Here is a 17692-nt window from a genome sequence, read left to right as displayed (position 1 = left end):
TTTTTAACTTAAGCTACAGTATAAAGCTCATTCAGCTGTTTGTGGAAGATAGTCCAGGAGATAATTAAAGACTTCATCACTTACTTGTAGCCTTGTTTCTTCTGTACAAGCTAGTAATAGCTTTCAGGACTAACTTGTCTATTAATGATGAGAGAGCGGAAAAAGTCATTTTTATCCTGTGGACTTGAGCAAAATATAGTCGTTTGCCATCTTCAGCTCTTGAAATAACTGCTCTGGTAGTAAATAGAGTGGGCAGGCCCCATGTGATGAGACTGGCTGTTGTAGGCATGTGTGTAAGATATTTCACTAGTTCTTGAGAGTGCTGAGGGACTTGAGTTCACCTTAAACTATGAAAGGTGATGGGGAGACTTCTCACAGTCACTTCTCAGCCTGTGGGTGGCTTCTGTATTTCTCTCTGAAATGCCAATTCCAGTGGAGAAAATTCTCCATTGAGATGCTGTGGATGTGGGATTTCTTGTGCCTTTATTCTGTGGCAAGGACCCACTCCAGAAGTCTCCTTGGTGGGGGAATGACAGTCTTCTGATGAGTATTATGATGCTCTTGTAATTTGACAAAGCATCAGCAAAGTAGATACTGAGTTGTGCTGGATCAAGGTTATGATTTGTGTGTCCTCACATCCCTCAGTTCTGTCCTCTCCTATTTGAGTCAAGTTGCATTTTAACTAATTTCCCCTTCTAGTAGTAATTATGTGTATACCATTTCCCTTCACTTAGCATTGTAAAGCAAGCTCTTTGTTTTCAAGGGGAATAAATACTACATGCAACCGATGGGAGTTCTGCAGCGCCAGGGTATTTTTCACCAATCCAGGGGCACTTCTTCTCTTCAAAATAAGGAAAGACCTATTGTAATTAGAGTGTAAGCCTTCTTTTAAAAGGGTGACTGGCAAGGGGAAATTATAAAGACTTGAGACGGTAATTATCAGCCACTGAAAATAGCAAATCAAGCTGTCCATACCAATATCCCAGAGGAAGGTGCCCCAGGAGCTGCAGAGAGGGGTTAAATTAGAGGCGCCTGGGTGCCAGCCCTCTGAGCCACAGAAGGTGCTGATTGTAGTTGTCAGTTTTCTGCTGTTATAAGCTCTCCTGCTATAAATACAACCCAGCCACCCTGGTCTTAAAAGGATCCTTAAACCTTCCTTTTCTCCCTTTCCACTGCTTCAAAAACACAGCGGCTGACAGTCCAAATGTTTGAAATAATTGGATTCTGCATTCTAATTCATCTGTAAAGTATTCGTTGATTAAATTAGCCTAATAGATATTATTTCTTACATGACTGCATAATTTCATCCTGATTGGATCACTATGGCACTAACGAGTCCCCCCATTTACTATTGACTTGAGATTCACAGAAGGCTAGAGATAACTATCATCTTGTTTTCATTTTTTTCTTTCCCAGGCTAAAAGTTAAACTGATTTATACTAAAAGGGCATACAGCCGATGCTCAGGTACAGTTGTATTTTATTCTTCAAGACCAGTGTTAGAAGGAAAAAAATATTGATTTATATAATCTTGAGCCCTCTTTTATTTACTCAGTGGGTTGTTCTGAAGCAGAAAGATTAACTGACCATTTAAATTCCTTTGGGGGAAAATGGAAATATTTTTAAGTAAAATACATTTTATTATCTCATCAAAACAGATAGGCACATTGCAAATGAACCTCATAAGGACTGCACACATTCAGGGAAATGAAAATACTCCTTTAAAGATAATGTTTCAGTGAAAGTGGTTTTAGCCTGTATTAGTAAGATTTTTCTTTGAGCTGCAATTTGAGTGTAACCAAGAGAAAACAAGAGGAAAACAAAATTATATTTAGTTTTCATGCTAAATGAGAGCAGATATTTCTTTCCGAAGAAAGAAGGAGCTACCTTGGAGTCCAACTCATCTGCCATAAGGAAGACAGGCCCGTGCCCCTCTAGCTCTCCACATGCAACCAAGCACCCAACCCAAGCAGACCTCCTTCTGCAGAGGGCTTTTGTTGGGAAGGGGTTAACAGCATGATTAGCTTTTTCCCCTGCCCCAGTGGCTGGAAACAGCTGGTGGGTTTTGTATAGCGCCGGTGAACTGAGCAGTCCAAAGAAGTTTTTGGCAAACACTCGGCCTGCCCAGGACAAGAAGAGGTGGGTCAACTCAGGAAACTGTTTTCATGAGCAAACGGGGGAAACAATGATCGCTCAGCAGGAACAGAAAGGAGACCCGCTCCCGCTGAATAGCTCCCCCCAAAAAACTCAGCTCAAAAGGAAGAAGGTCCATTCGCTTCTGGGAATCCAATAAATTGTTTCAGGAAGTGAAAGTCTGTCCAGGCTAATGGAGCCGTGATTGACAGGTGGTTCTCATTACAGCGCCCATCAGGGGACAAAGTGAATTCCAATGTTATTTAAGAGGTTAAGTAGAAATAAGATGCAGGTGACAGCCCAAGGCTTGAGGCATCACGTACTGCTCTTCCTAAGGGTTTTTTCTTTTTTGTGAAGAGCTTTGGCAAAATTTAAAATGAATGGGGGCAGGGGCAGTTTGGCAAGTAAAATTTGGTCCTGCCATGACTAAAGATGAGCTTACCTGGCTGCACAGAAGAAGGAGCAGGGAAGTGAAGGTTGATTTGGTAATTCTTGCATTCCTGTTCCTTAAACTCACGTAACGTGGATGTTAATCTGTCCAGGAGGTTCGGGAAGGCAAGCTTCTATCAGGGGCTGCCACATCCCAATGCTTTTGGGCATCTCATTGCAGAAGGAGGAGACCAAAGTACCATGAAGGTCTGTGGTGGTTTGTCCTTCATGTTACAGGCTTAGAAGATCCCACGACCCTTTTTCTGAGCCCCTGCAAGAACATCTCATAGTTCTCAGAGCCAAAACAACTGCAATCATACAACATTTGTCTGCTACTTGTGCTCGTGCTATGGCAGCTGACAAGAGCAAATCACAAAGCTTTTAGCTCAATCAGCACAAATTTGAAGTAATTTTGAATCGAAATACGCGGAGGCCACCTAGGGTTGGGTCAGGTTTCTGGGTGCGCTTCTCCGAGCTCTGAACCTAGCTTGAGAAGGAAAAGGAAAATGCATTACTAGTGACTGGAGTTGCCTTGTGTTCCTGACAAGGAGGCATCTTTGTACCACCATAGGCTACAAAGCTGAAACTAAACTCTGTGTTTCTAGCCTTATTCAGCAGAAAGTGAAGGCAAACTTGCTTTGCAAAGCATCCAAATCACGGCATTGCTTGCATAGACTATAAGCACCAAGATGTGGTTTAACCTGTGACCAGAGGTTTAAAGTAGATCTGTATGTATGTTGAAGATGCTAAACCACACAGACTATTTATTTCTCTCTGCTTCTGTATTTTTCTTTTCTGAATGCCTAAATCATCAGTGTTGGATAGCACTTGTGGATGTCATGGGGTGGGAAGCTGAGGGATCCGCTCGGAGTCACAGTATTGATAGAATATTGCATGGTGCATGGTCAGATGCAAGGATGTAATTTAACGAAGAGATTCACGGCTGGCTTGTGAATGACAGTGAAACTCCCAAGTATGATGTGTGTAATAAATCTGGTTCGATGCAGAATTAATGTGGTATTCAAAATGATTATTTACCATTTGAAGTTCAGATGTGACTGTGTATGAGAAGTAAATAGCTGTGCACAAGGCATTGGGGAAGGGCACTTAGAGGGGAGAAGAAAAATACCCAGTTGCATTGTTTCACAAGTGCATTCCTGGGTAATACTAATGAGAATTGCACTTTAAATGCAGGATTGATTTGTGATGAGATCAGCTCTAAAGAGTACATTTGTGGAATGATAACCTGATTGGTGGTCCAGCCTCTTGAAGGGCTGAAGGGGTCTAATTGGCATATAACGCACTATAAATTTATTAGCAGCTTCTGCTTTCCCATTGGCAGACCTTCTCCTGCTAACCACCAGGAAATTACCAATTTTCAGGAGTTAGTCACTCAAGTCGCACTGCGTCTGGGTTTTAAAAAGAAGCCTACTTTGTCGCTCTTATAAATCCTGGCTTAGGGCTTGTACATCAACGGACAGCTGGAAATTGGTCACTTCTGTAGTAGACAACGTGAACATTGTGTGTTTACTATTCAACTTCTATACTTTTTGGCTTGTTCCTCCTTCCCACCTCTTTGCCACAAACCCAAGTTGCGCAAAGACTATTAGGAGGTAACTAATCAGTTTGGCAGCCCCTTGGGCTGCAGCTGCCACAAACCAGAAATTACAATTTTTTGGCAGTTCATGTTTGGGGCTTTGATGTACCTATTGATACATTCAGCCCTGGGGCATATCGGGCAGAAGAGGACATACCCACTATTGGGGGCAGGGGGGGCACAATCGAAATATTCAGGAGCCGATGTATTTATTTCAGTGACTTTGCTTTTAACATTGAGTCACAAATGAGAAAATAATATTCACATGTTTCTTCTAATTGGTAACAGATTAGGGATATTTTACCTGTTTTAAATAATTTCCAAATGTGTCCTGAAGAGGGATTTGCAGAGACACAACTGAAAGAGAGAGGGCACTTATGCACTGAGCATGCTTGGGTAAGAAGCTTTAATTCTTTAATTCTGGAACACAGCTTTTAAATCCCTGCACACCTCTCTCTGGAGGTGATCTCGAAGTGGAACTTGCTGTCTCTTTTGGCAGCCGTCTCCAGTGTGGATTTTCTTTGCTGTCAGGTTTTATGTGGGTTTCCCACTGTTAAGCACCAACCGTATGGCTTGTAAATCATAAAAGCCTAAAGGTTTGCAAGTGATTAATAGGCAGAGGTGCGCAATTAGAAATGCCTCAGCAGTACTTGAGCACTCAAGTGTCTTTTGAAAGCTGAGTCCATTTCTAATCTCGCCTTTTGGGGCACATTTGGGCAACCCCAGTGTTGTGTGTTCCATTGTTAAAAATATGCAAACAAAAAAAGCAGCTTTGAGGTTTCATTTCTTAGATGCAGAGGAAACCTCATGAATTTCTGTGTATGTTAACTGCTGAGAATTTCTCAAGTCTTTCTCTTTTCTTTTAGTCTTAGTTACTCAAGTTAATTCTTCATCTCCTTCGCTTTTTCAGAAATGTGAGCTGATCTACCAACAGCCTTCTTTAACCTAATTATCCTCTGTGGTTTTAGAAGGGCACCAAACACCTGCAGCCCACTGAAATTGAGGTAGAGGGAAGTGCCATCACTTGCTGAATGGAGAGAATACCTCAGAAGAAAAAACTTGCCAAGAGAGGCGTCATTTTTACTAAATAAAAATAGTCATTAAATGGAAGAATCTGATGACATTAGCGATTTCTGTAGAGTCCTTAGTGTTGGTGAGATGTAAGAGGCAGCCAAAGCAGCTGAAGAAGTAACCATTAGAGCTGGTGTGGTGGAACAGGCAAAGGTGTCTTGGTGGAGAGAGGAAGATGCGTTGGAGAGAAAGAGGAGGGTATGAGATATACTGGAATTGCTGATGAGGAGACGTTGGAAGGGGAGGGGAGCAGAGGTGATTGCTCCAAAGTCACTAGGGAAGAGTTGGACAGCATTAGAGGTCTCTGTGGCATTTGAAGAACGTGGGTCACAGAAGTGCTGCCCATGGGCAGCTACTTCCCAGCTGTCTAGGTCTTCAGCTGCAAACGTGCCTGCCTTCCACTACTGACTTGTGCAGAGCAAGCATTTGTTTTTATTTGCTTGCTGCTCCAAATGTGTTTTTCTTCACAGTCTATGCTCAAATACAATGTTTATTACTTGTATTTTCTTTTTTATGTCTTAGATAAATTCAGTATAACGTTGGGTTGGGGTTTTTTTTTCCAAATATTCCAAAGAGTATCATCTTACTGCTTCTGCTGGAATTAAGATAATATTAAAGCCCCCTAAAAGGGCTTTGGTTTTTCCTTGTAAACCAAACTATAGGACTTATTGATAACAAAGGATCAAAATTTTGGAAGGTCTTTGTGAAGCATTGTAATTAAACTGCCCTCTTCCAGTTCCTGATCCTCGGGTAAAGGTTGCGTTCCCATTCTGCAGCCCACAACATATATTTTCCATTTGGATCACTGAAGCCACATTTGTGTGCTAAGCAAGGTCTCATTTGAGATCCTTTAAATGTCTACGTTGCACATTTGTCAGCCCTTTGGGTAGACCTCAGAGAGTCTTGTCTCCCCCCTCTTATTATTTGTAAGGCACTCATAGTTATGCTGCCTCTCTGCTTTACAGCATTATGAGCAGAGGAGAAGCTCCATTTCTCTTCTCTCATCTGTTTATGATGTGATACGTTCCAAAGCAGATCACATCAGCGACTGTTATGGTATCCTTAATGCGCTGTGATAGTCGCATCACGGGAGGAGCCGCTGGAAAGCACATCGCTGATGTACGTCCCTGTTACATGCCACATTACTCAGGGTCTGTGGGAACCTCACTTGGCTACCTCGCTCTGTCTCTCACCTGGCACAGATTATTGAGATTTATGCATTGAAATATTTGTATGTCACTTCCCCCCTGCCTTTGAATACTGTACAGAGCTTCCCCTAATCTGAATATGAAACCAGAAGCCTGGTGTGGGGTGAAAAGAGACAGATTTTTAGACATTAATAACCATTTTCTAATAGTTCACTTTTAGGTCTGTTACCTGTTCAAAACTGCTTGTCATGTTTCATGTGAAAATTGATTTCAAATGGAATTCTCATATTTTTTTCTTAAAAAAACACGATAAAATGTATGTAATGCTTTCTTGAGCTATATTTAAATACTGTTGAATTAAGTATAGCCTTCCTATAGAAGAAAATTAGTGTTAACAAATTGCAGATTAATGGAATCTTCTAACCTGAGTGACTATCAAATTGTAAATTGAAATTTCCAGTCTGTGTTTAGGTAGTGGCACAATGCAGTTTGATTTATACACTTAAGACATCAGGTTAAGTATGGTTACACATGAATAATGAAATGCATTAGATATGTGTTTGCAGTTTCTATTTCTGCATATATATATATATATATATATATATTACTGCAAACAAACAAGAAACAAATATAGTCCTTGGTTTTAGCATTTTCATGCATCTGTTCTAGAGCAGCTTTTGGCTTTTTTTAGATAATATTTGTAGTATGCTCAAGTGTTGATGAGGGTTGACCACTCAAGAAGTGGAACTAGTCCATCTAAAACCACACAGTGATAACACGCTTATTAGCCTTTTTTTGGGGGGTAGCCAGCACAGCGATATGTTTTGGTTTAAATTTTACATGGATGTTTATATGCTTGTACATCAATACCTAGGTAAAAGGATTTGGAACATGAACTCAATAGTTCCTGTTGGTCAGCAGAGGATGGGTCAAAAGGAACAGTCATTCATGGCTGTTGTATTTCAGATTCTCTAAGGTCTCTCCTTGCACACATTAGCAGAAACCCATCTTCCTCCAGTGTTCACAGTGCTTTTTTTTATTGTTTTCACCAAGCTAAATCTGTAAAATCCTTAAAGTTCACCATTGTTAGGTGGGGGTTTTTTTCCTCATAAATGTTGCTGGCAATGCTGTTTAAAAAAATTCTGGGGCTCTTGGGGTTAGTGGAAAAGTGCAATTTATGGCATTCTTCCAGCTTTTTGTTAAATCTCTAGGGACTGTTTTCATTTCACATAGTTGCACGGAACAAAAAAAGCTTGGATTTGTATTGAGAAAAGACCTAACCAGCTTGCAGGGCTTACAGTTGTCACACTTATGATCTTTATTCTCAACTTAATAAGCCTTTTCGTAGTACCTGCAGTATTCCCTACAATTGTATGTCACATAGCTTTTGCTTAACTTTATATGGAGTAAACCTCAGGCGTGATATATTTTATCAACTATACCTTAAAAATTATTAGATTGAGTATTGAGCAATGAAAACATAAGTTTGCTGTAATTTTATGTGATATATCAGAGCCCACAATTGCAGGATATTTATCTAAAAAGCCTGAAGTCAGTAAACCTTGATGTCTCAGCCAGGCTGGTAATTAATGTTGTGCAGTAATAAATCCTGTGGGTATCTTAACACCTAAGGGAGGGCTGCTGGTTACTTCATGATATCACTGGCAGGCTAACCAAGAAGTGCAGAAGTAACAGCTATTTTTGAGCCCCATGTAGGGGGATATTGTCAGAAGAGAGGGCAAAAAAAGTAGAGAAGCTCTGCTGAATCCAAATTACAATTATACTGGTAAGTGTCATGCAAGACATGATTAATTTGAGAAGCACATACGCTTTGCATGTAGGAGCGATCTCTGTCTGTCATGCATAGAGTAGGGCTTTTTTTTTTCCCTTAAACACACAGCTATAAAAGGAAAACTGGAAAATGTAGTAGTAGAGCTAACGGTGGAGAAGTTCCTGATCTATGGGCTTCAGAAAAGAGCTCCCTGACAGTGCGAGGGGCTTTGGGCATGCTTCTGATGGGAAGCCACCTTTATTTGTGTCTTTTGCGGCTGGTGGTAGGAGAAATAACTTGAATTTGACGTATTTTGATGGCTCTGAATTGTTTCTCTCCATCTCTCCTCGCTGGTGGACAAAAATTAGCAGGTTTAACAGCAAGTTGAATGCACTACTCAGCCAAATAACTTCCCTGACAAAGACAGTAATTAAATCATTTCCAAGGTGAGTTACTACACTGCTTGCCTGGAGAGCCCTGGTCCAGAGTCCAAGGCAAGACATGGGTTGGCTTATCTGTGGCTTTCTTATAGGGCTGGTCTTCACCCGTCAGGGATGTTTAACTTGTAAGAAGTAATAAGCTTAATAGGTTGACTTTATTTAATTATTAATGATCCCTTTCTGTCCTTACAGCTCATAAAACACCCTGTAGGTTGGCAAAACACTCATAATATTGATCAGGAGCCAGAGAGATATTTATTTCCTCTTTGCCCCAGTGCACATAAATCTTGGTCCTTTTCCTCAGCAGGCGGGATTTACAGTGGCCTGTTCCTTAAAAGCTTTTCGTAATTAAGGAATAAATACCCATCGGTCTTTGTTTGCTGTCTGGAGCCCTCTTGTTTGCCGGGGACCTATATATCCCTGGTGGGCTTGTGCGCCTTCCCCCTTAGCAACGCAGCCGGGGAGAGAAGGCATGCATGCTAGGAAGCAGTCAACTGCTAAGCACTTACTTTGCAATAGAGTGGGGTCTTCTCCTGCAGAGAGAGGAAGCCCCTGTGTTTTCTCAGCATATTGTTCCCAGCTCCTCTTCCATGCCTCTCCTCCCAGTTCCTGCTTTGCTTGGGACAGGAAGACACTTTGGAAATTCCTTGCTGCTAGCCCTTTCTTCTCGCCTTCTCTCCTTCTCCCCCCTCTGCTAGCCGCAATTAAAAACATCGTGAACCTTTCCCAACATTCAATCCCATCTCCCCCCACCCCGATGTTTCTCTTTTACCCATCCCAACATTGCATTGCCACTTCTATCCAAAGTGATGCGGTTTATTAGACACACGCAGGGTCATCGCGAAGGGGTTTGTTGAAATGGCAAGCCCCAGCACAGCCGGCTGCCCAGTGCTGGTCATTAGGTGATGCACGCTTCTTGCATGCTGGACCACAAAGCTAATGACACATTCTGGACCTCTCCAGGAGTTTGGGAGGTACAGGGGTTAGATTTACTTCATTTTCTTGGAAGAGACACATTAACCTTGTCATCTGGCCAACAGGAGAGAAAATTTGGCAGGACTCTTGCTGAGCTGGCCAGGTTACTACTGCATTAAACAGTTGTACTTCAGTGAGCAACCAGAAACGGCAACACATGGGCATGGCACATGCATGGTGAACTAGAGAGACCATTTAGAGGCCTCTTCAGTTACAGAATTATTTTCTTTAGCAAGAGAGAAGAAAACATTAAAAAATTTCAAGAGCTTTTTAGTGTTGTCAGAGGTGTAGAGGATAAAACTTCACTTCAGAATGCCTGCACCAAGCTGTTCAGTGTTTGTGGTGGTGGGAAATCAATGCTCTGCCATGGTAAATACCTGCTGTCTGTTACGTTTTTAATGAAACCTTTCAAAATTTCATTGAGCTCTTTAACAAACGGTGAGTAATTCTAGGTAATGGGCAAGTGACAAACATATTTGTTATCTTTGTTATTGCTTTGGTAAGAACAAGGTTGCTCTTGCGCTGGAGCTGTTGAATTTTGATGGCAAGTTCTCAGGCTCTCCATCCGCATGCTGTTGCCTACACAATTGGTTCTGAGTTGCCATATGAACACAGCTTTTATTTCCACCCTGCACATCCTTTTCGTGTTTGCCTTTCGTGCCTCACCACCAAGTATGAGAGGGACAAGTGAAGTTGAAGGCAGAGGTGAACAGAAGCAAGGAGTAGAACGGAGAGTTGATACCAGCAGTACGAGTCTCCTGCTCACATTTGTTGAATGTAAAACCACACACATTTAACTGAGGTGGGAGAGCCACATGATGCGCTCTGCGGGGCTGAGCTGTGTAGGATGTGGGCTCCTAAATGAGCGTCTCTGGTACAAACCCACAAGTGGGGAATGTAGTGTAGCTCCTGGAGCGAAGCTGTGCTCTAAGCAAATCTGTTTTTTATATTCTCTTATGCTACCTAGTTAGCCCTCCCCCCTTACAGTGCCCAGTATTTATGTTTCCAGATAATAATGATGTGATGTGGCTGGCAGAGTAATTTAAATAATTGGACATTATCTTGAGAAGCAAGCACCTAATTAGATCAAAATAAACTGAGAACTGAAATTTTCATCTGTTTCTAATAACCCTTTACCTATGTACAGTACCACTGCCATGGCAGAGATGTCATTATTCACACCACTGTGTGTACTTAAAGTTCACTAGTGATGGAAGAGTTTGGTGGTATTTTTTGGCCAAAGCTTAGTGTCTCGTTCTTCTCCTGGTACCGCAGAGTATTTTTCAGTCTTACTTTGTTGTATTTGGCCCTTGTATAACCAGTGAGGTTTGAAGTTTGTATCAGGAGTCTGGATTTGAATGCATAGCTTCAGAGAAAGTCTGATCATCTAATTATATTTTTTCTTTCTCTAAATTTATCAAGGAGTTTATAATCTACTAATTCTTTCGTGCATATGCATTGAAAAAATAGCAGCTAGTGTTATGGCTGAAGAAAAGATTAAGTCATTTTAGTACATATGAGGAAGAGACAGATCACATATTCTCCAACATTAGGTATCATTGGGACCATCTGAGCACATGAGGATGTTGCCTCTCCCACACTGGCTTTAATCTGGTCCTGAGGAAAGAACTCTGCTGGATTTTAAAAGTTCAGTAAGAGTCTTGTTTTGGCTTTGACAACTACAGCTGAAAGCCTCTGCTGTTGAGACGGTTGTTTAGAGTGGAAGTTACCAGGATTACAGAAAAGGGAAGAAAATGAGGGAAATATTTACTAGCCGATGTATGTTTCGTTTATTTTTAGGGGTTGGTTCGGTGTCTTTCTCCTGATTAGTTGCTCTTCCTCACATTTCCTCGTACTCTTATTCAGTTGATTTATTTAAAGGTATGTCAGTGCTGGCTGAAATGAAACACTGTGCCTCTTCTTCCTGCTTATTGCTGACCGCTCCAATAATTCATTTTTTAGCTCATTAGCTAACAGGGGATGTGAACAGTGGTCCTCGAGGGAACTGCAGTGAGGTTAAGTGATCTACTGCTGACAACTCTGCTCTTGGACTGGCCTTCCTTGGGGGAAATGAAACCTCAACCAAGACAAGCTGTGGATCCCAGAAGTGAAATTGGGGCATCAGAGCAACAATTACAGTATTTATGTCTTGTTGTCAGGATTTCCGAGATGAATGCGAGCTGCAGAGTTGAAGCTGTCTTCCAGGGAAGCCCCCAAGACTTCCTGTTCAGAAAGCAATGGTTTGTGCCAGAGATGTAGGGAGGATGTCTGTGGACATTGGTTTTCTAGATACTCATTCAAAAGCAGTACTCCCCCACCCTGACACTCCCCTGTCCATGAGGCATGGGTGTTTTGTTTTCTACCAGAAAATCCGAATGACATACCTTTCTTGAGCCCAGTTTGTACAGTTGAATAAGATCTAAATCTCATTCGATAGCTGATGTCAGTGACATGCTGCCCCCAAATGTCAGAGGCTTTCAAAACACCTTTAGGGTTTTTTTGTAGTGTTTGCTGTGTTCTCACAACAACCCTTAATGTGACTCCAAAGGTAGAATTGGGCCTCAATGAAATGAGTCTTCTGATGCCCTGTGTGGTCAAGAAAAATTAGTCAGGCTTTCTGAAAAGGGAAACTGAAGTGAAGTAAAATAACCACGTGAGAAGGTTGAATTTTTAGGTGAGTGTAGCCAAGTGGCACAGCCTGCTACTGGCTGCAGGGTCCTGCTCAGGCCAGCCACGCCAGTGAGCATCTCCTGAGGGACCCGATGCCTCCCTGGCTGCTCCCCGGCCCTGCATCACATTTCCTCTGGTTGAGGGATGAATCCTGATGGGAGCATACAGTCAGCACTAATGCAGAGCTGTTAAGGGTTACCTGATCATTCTGCAGGAGAGTGCCTTAAGGAAGGACCATTCGCATCCTCTCCGTCACTAGTGCAGAATGCAGCCTGTTCCCCATCCTGTTAGATTTATTTTTAAAGAGGTTTTCTGTTCTTTTCCAAGCCTTCTGAGACAGTAGGATAAACCTGAGCAGGATTGGATTGTTGGTGTCTATCCTACTCTTCTGCAGCCTTCCAAGAGCAGCAGGATGGCCTTTGCACTGCTCCTGTGCTCTGAAATCCTCCGCCTGAACTCAGCATTTATTGTCTCTATTTCAGTACATATCATAGCATCACTATTACGGTTTAAGGTGAATTGTGATTAGAAGTGTGAGACTTGTGTAAAACAGCTTGTTTTCTAAACAGAAAGGGATTTCTCTTCAAGCCATGGTGATCACAGCAACCAGTGCTCTGACAGGAGCCAAAAGTTACCATCACTCAAAAGATGGTCTGGGAGAGAGGTGGGATTCATTTGCAGACCCTATACATATTGATATATATAGAGATATATATAAACATATGTGAGCTTTACTAAACATTCTTGAAGATACATTAGATGGTTACTGAGCCAAGTGTTTCGGTGTTGCAAGAATGCCCATATTATTGTAAATAATGGCATGTATGTTACTTTATTCTCCTCATTACGGTGGTTTTGGTTTTTTTACCTTAAAAAAGTACAACCACAAAGAACATGAGTTAAGGATGCAATAGTAACAAAAGTCCTTTACTTCCTCCTCTCCATCTGGAATACCTGAAATGATACTCTCTTTATCAGATCGTGCCATCAAAGGTTAATTTGCAGCTCCTCAAATGTTTGGGGTTTTTTTGGTGTGTCTTTTAGCTTGCAGGAGTCATTCAAAGGTTTGATTTAAACGAAGCACTCTTTGTGTTAATTTTCTGTTTGCACTTTTTCTCTGAAAAAAAGCTCTGAACCTGTTTGTAAGGTAAATTGTGGTGGGGTAGAGAAGCAGATGCTTTGGGAAGCTGTACCTGAAAGCATCTAGGGAGGTCAAAGCAAGGTCACTCCACATGTACCAGGAAATGATGCAAAGCTAATCCAGATTTGCTGTTGGAAGGATCTGTTTACCTAAGTATTTAAAAACAGATTAGGGCTAACCTGACACTAGATTACTGGGAGTAGTGTAAACACGGCTGAAAGGCATAAACAGAGCTTTGCCTTTTGTACTCCAGAGGAGAAAATCTGTCACCAGTAACAAGTTGCCTGACTTAGGTGATATATATAGTTTTCACAGGCTGAACAGATGACTTGAGGTACCTCTAAATGGGACTTTGTCTAGGGCCAGATCTCTTAGATCATATAATTGTATGGTAATTTTTTTAATGGAGAGTTGAGGGACTTGTTTGTAATCCTTGTTCTCCTGTAACTTGATAGCATCCAGAATGCTTTTGATATTTCTTTGACATATCAGCAGGAAATGGTGCTTCAAAGTATTGTTTTGGTGGTTTGCATTTTGGAAAAACAAACAGAGGAACTGTCCGTAGGCCTTTTGCATTGGAAACATTACTCAGTTTGTAGAAGGAAAAAGCACCCCTGCAAGCAAGGCTATGACTTTCAGGGCTTGCTTTCCTGTCTGAAATGCAAGCCCAGGTGCTTGGTTACTTCTGGTCTTAGATACAGAAATTTGGTGCGTTTTTTGTAACGTATTTTGCAGCACAACCTTAACGTGGAACCGGGCTGCTTGTTTTGTCTTTGGTCTTCGTGATGGTGAGGGCTCTGACACTGACCCCTTGCCAGCCCTCAGGGCAGCCCAGGGTTTTTTAAGACCTTCTGGCTGCTGTGATCTTACAACCCCGTAGGCAATGGCACCCACTGAGGAGGATCCTGGGCACTGCAATAACATGTCTCAGTCATGATGAGATGGGTGACACAAATGTTGCTGCAGAAATACAAGATTTGGATGAACTATTTCTAGGAGGGTTTTCTTGCCAAAAATTTGAAGGGGGAATAGGGTTTTTTGTTGGTTAACTGCTGTTTGCTAGCATACTGGTAGCTGAAATGCCACCTTTTAGAGGCAGCAAAGCCAGGTTAGAATGACCTGTCTCTTTTGGCTTCTCTAGGGAAGAAAAAGAGCGCTGGATACGTGCAAAATATGAGCAGAAGCTCTTCCTTGCCCCGCTGCAGTGCCTGGAGCTTTCTCTGGGCCAGCATCTCCTGAGGGCTACAGCTGAGGAGGATTTGCGGACGGTCATCCTGCTCCTGGCCCACGGGACTCGGGAAGAGGTGAATGAGACCTGTGGAGACGGTGATGGGCGCACTGCCCTCCACTTGGCGTGCAGGAAAGGAAATGTGGTGTTGGTGCAGCTCTTGATTTGGGTAAGTACTTGGTGTCCAGGGGAGGGGGCTTGCTGGGTTGGCTTTTGCTTGGCTGTGTCCCTCAGCAGGACTTCCCAGACCTGCTATTTGAGGGTTTCACAGTGAGTGAATCTGGATGTTCCTCCCTGCATGCTCTCAAAAGACAGCACCATGCTAAAAAACTATGCTTCTGCCTGCATCTTGATGGAAAGTAAAGGAGAGCATAGGAAATGAAGAACGAGAGATTCCCCTAGCACCTGTTAGCAACACCACTGCAGCAAATTTTGCTCTGCACATGAGACTCTCTCCCTGTAGAAACCTTTACATATGTGACTTAGTGCTGCTGTGCTCACATTGTCAGGCTGGTATCCTGCCCGGTCCCTCTTCTCCCTCTCCTGCCTCTCCCCATCCTCACTTAAATTCTACCCTATCTGTCCCGAATCTGCTCCCTCCATTTCAAAACTCTGTTGGCACCGTGGCTCCCAATGACACATCTCTCCTTTCCATAGTACGGCGTTGATGTGATGGCGCGCGATGCCCACGGAAACACGGCCTTGGCCTACGCCCGGCAGGCCTCCAGCCAGGAGTGCATTGATGTTCTCCTCCAGTACGGCTGCCCCGACGAGCGCTTCGTCCTCATGGCCACTCCAAACTTGTCCAGGAAGAACAATAACCGGAACAACAGCAGTGGAAGAATGCCCACCATCATCTGAGGAGCTCACCCGTGTATTCGCTGACCTGAATTACATCCGCAGCCTCATATTCCTCCATCCCCATCACAGCTCTGCTCTGTGAGTCTGGTAACTCTCCTTTTCCCTTTTCCCTTCGGTACATCCCTGTCCCATCTGGAAATGGCGCATCTGGAGAGCGCGAGGGGATGAGACAGAGCAAAAGGGGCTGCAGAGGAAGCAGTTGTTTCAGTAACAGCTCTCAAATGATGGAAACAAGCAGGCAAGAGCACGTGGGTTGAGCAGGACACACCGCGCGTGGCACCAGGACCATGGGAGAGCAGTCGTCCTCGGGGGGGGACGCAGGCTCCCCGAGCGTGGAGGGAAGGGGCGGAGGGAGAGGCAAGTGAGAGGAGAAGGAAGGAGAGATGGTGACTTTCCGTAACTGACAGTTAAGCACATCAGTACATTTCACCTCTACCAAACGCGACGCCTGGATTTCATTCTCTTCTCTGAAGAGCTTGACGGCATAAATCAGAAGCAAGCACAGAGTTTGTCAGGTTTGAAGCTCCTATGATGGTATGTGTCAAATCAGTTGTAGCTAATCTGTCCGGGGAGAATACTGGCTTCATTACACTTGTATAGTTGAGTTCTTCCAGCATTACCGCTGTTTAATAGAACATGATTAGTCATCACGGAGAAAAAAGCATATTAGCTGAGGAGGTAGTTACATGGCACGCTTCGGTGATTGCTTGGATGTGATTGCAATATTCTTAGAAGCATCATATTATCTCAGACATGTTCTTTCAAGCCCTTGGAGCCCTCCTTTCTAAATTCACTGTCATAATTTAGTATCTGTTTAATTTTTCAGTCCAAAGAGAGGAAATGAGTTGCTGAGTGTTATTTGACTGCAGTCTCCTTGGTGTAAAAACAAAATGGAAAAAATAAATAAGAGTAACTATGAAACACAAAAAGGAATAATGAATACCGCTAAGGAAAAACATTTCAAGTATGTTTAGTGAAATTAATAAACGCATTAAAGGCTAATATTTTTTCAGTCAGCAGAAATAGGTTCTGTCATTTTGCCAAGGTAAATGTGTTGAGTTTTTGGTCACTCCTGTGATGCATTGCCTAACTTATACAGATTTTTGTATTGTGTCTCTAGATTATATGTATGTAAAATCTATTTGAATAAAAAAAATAAATATGCATTGATTTTTTTTTTTGTACAGAAAATGACATCTCTGTTAATTTATAAACTATAATGGATGTGAACTAAATAATGTGCAACTAGTTAGGATCTGTGGGATACAGATCACTGTACATTGGAAATATTCCCAGCAGTGAACTCTTGTTTCCATTGCAAGCCTTTGAGGAATGTATCAGAAGGAGATTATGGCACGTTTGGCAAGGAAAACAAAAAGTGTACAAGACCTTTTAGAAAGGAAATAGAGGCTGTTTCTAAGCGCTGTAAATACATTTTACTCCAGAAGTCACAAAGCTTTCACAAGCCAAGACAAAAAGCCCTAGTCTGGCTGTGGGAAGATCAGATTTGATTAAGTTCAGAATTGATAGCCTTCACCACGGCGGGCAGGGCATGGCTGCGCTTGACTCCCAACTTGGCTGCTTTCTGGAAGAAAAATGGCTTGTGAAAGTAGCCTGGACAGTTCATTTGAATTCCAAGTTTTTATACTTGATTTGATTATTTTGGTATTACCGGGCAGATCCCAGCTTTTCCTATTTTCAACGAAGTAGGATTCTGGCACTGGGAAGCAGGCTGTATGGTTTTTGGCAGGCAGCAAAGTAATTTTTTTAAGTGGCATATGGCAATGTGAAGAGGGGGGAAGGGTATATCACAGAGAAAGTTGAAAACTCAACTGAATTGGATGGCAGAGGAGCAATTATGTGAAGGCAGTGAGGTGCACACAGCATAGTAATTTGCAAATCTACCTGCTTGTATGTATTTCCCCAGCCTTCAGTGGTGTTCTTCCTTGGGGCTCTGGATTTCATTTGGCATCCAAATGGGAGGAGCGTAGCAATTTCTAAATAAACTATATGTGGACAAAATGTGAAGGAAAAAATGTAATCTGGGTATTTTAAGGGGGAAAAAAAACCAGAAAATTATGGATTTCTTGAAAAATAATCAAATTTTAGCAGAAGAGCAAGCCTCAAGGTGGAAGCACGAGCATATTGACTAGATTTTCCTATTTGGTGGTGTTCTCATTTTGTACTTTGTTACTGTATAGACCTTTGACTATTTGGGGGGGGGGGGGA

General features: G+C 42.4%; 1 protein-coding gene across 10 annotated transcripts in view; it reads left to right on the top strand.

Moving 5' to 3' along the window:
- AGAP1 (ArfGAP with GTPase domain, ankyrin repeat and PH domain 1) overlaps positions 1-17559 on the top strand; it is a 355685-nt gene extending 338126 nt beyond the window's left edge. For all 10 annotated transcript variants that reach the window (XM_026852146.1, XM_026852141.1, XM_026852139.1 and 7 more), the window contains 2 exons: positions 14516-14771; positions 15260-17559. In XM_026852146.1, the coding sequence (XP_026707947.1) occupies positions 14516-14771; positions 15260-15463 (460 nt within the window). In that variant the 3' untranslated portion in view covers positions 15464-17559. The remainder of the gene's footprint in view (positions 1-14515; positions 14772-15259) is intronic.
- Positions 17560-17692: the final 133 nt, after the last annotated feature.

This window comes from Athene cunicularia (assembly GCF_003259725.1).
Source record: "Athene cunicularia isolate RWA chromosome 7 unlocalized genomic scaffold, athCun1 chr7_part1, whole genome shotgun sequence".
In the NCBI taxonomy this organism is placed as follows: Eukaryota; Metazoa; Chordata; class Aves; order Strigiformes; family Strigidae; genus Athene; species Athene cunicularia.
Note: the sequence above shows the minus strand (reverse complement) of the source record. Positions and strands in the feature narration are given on the sequence as shown.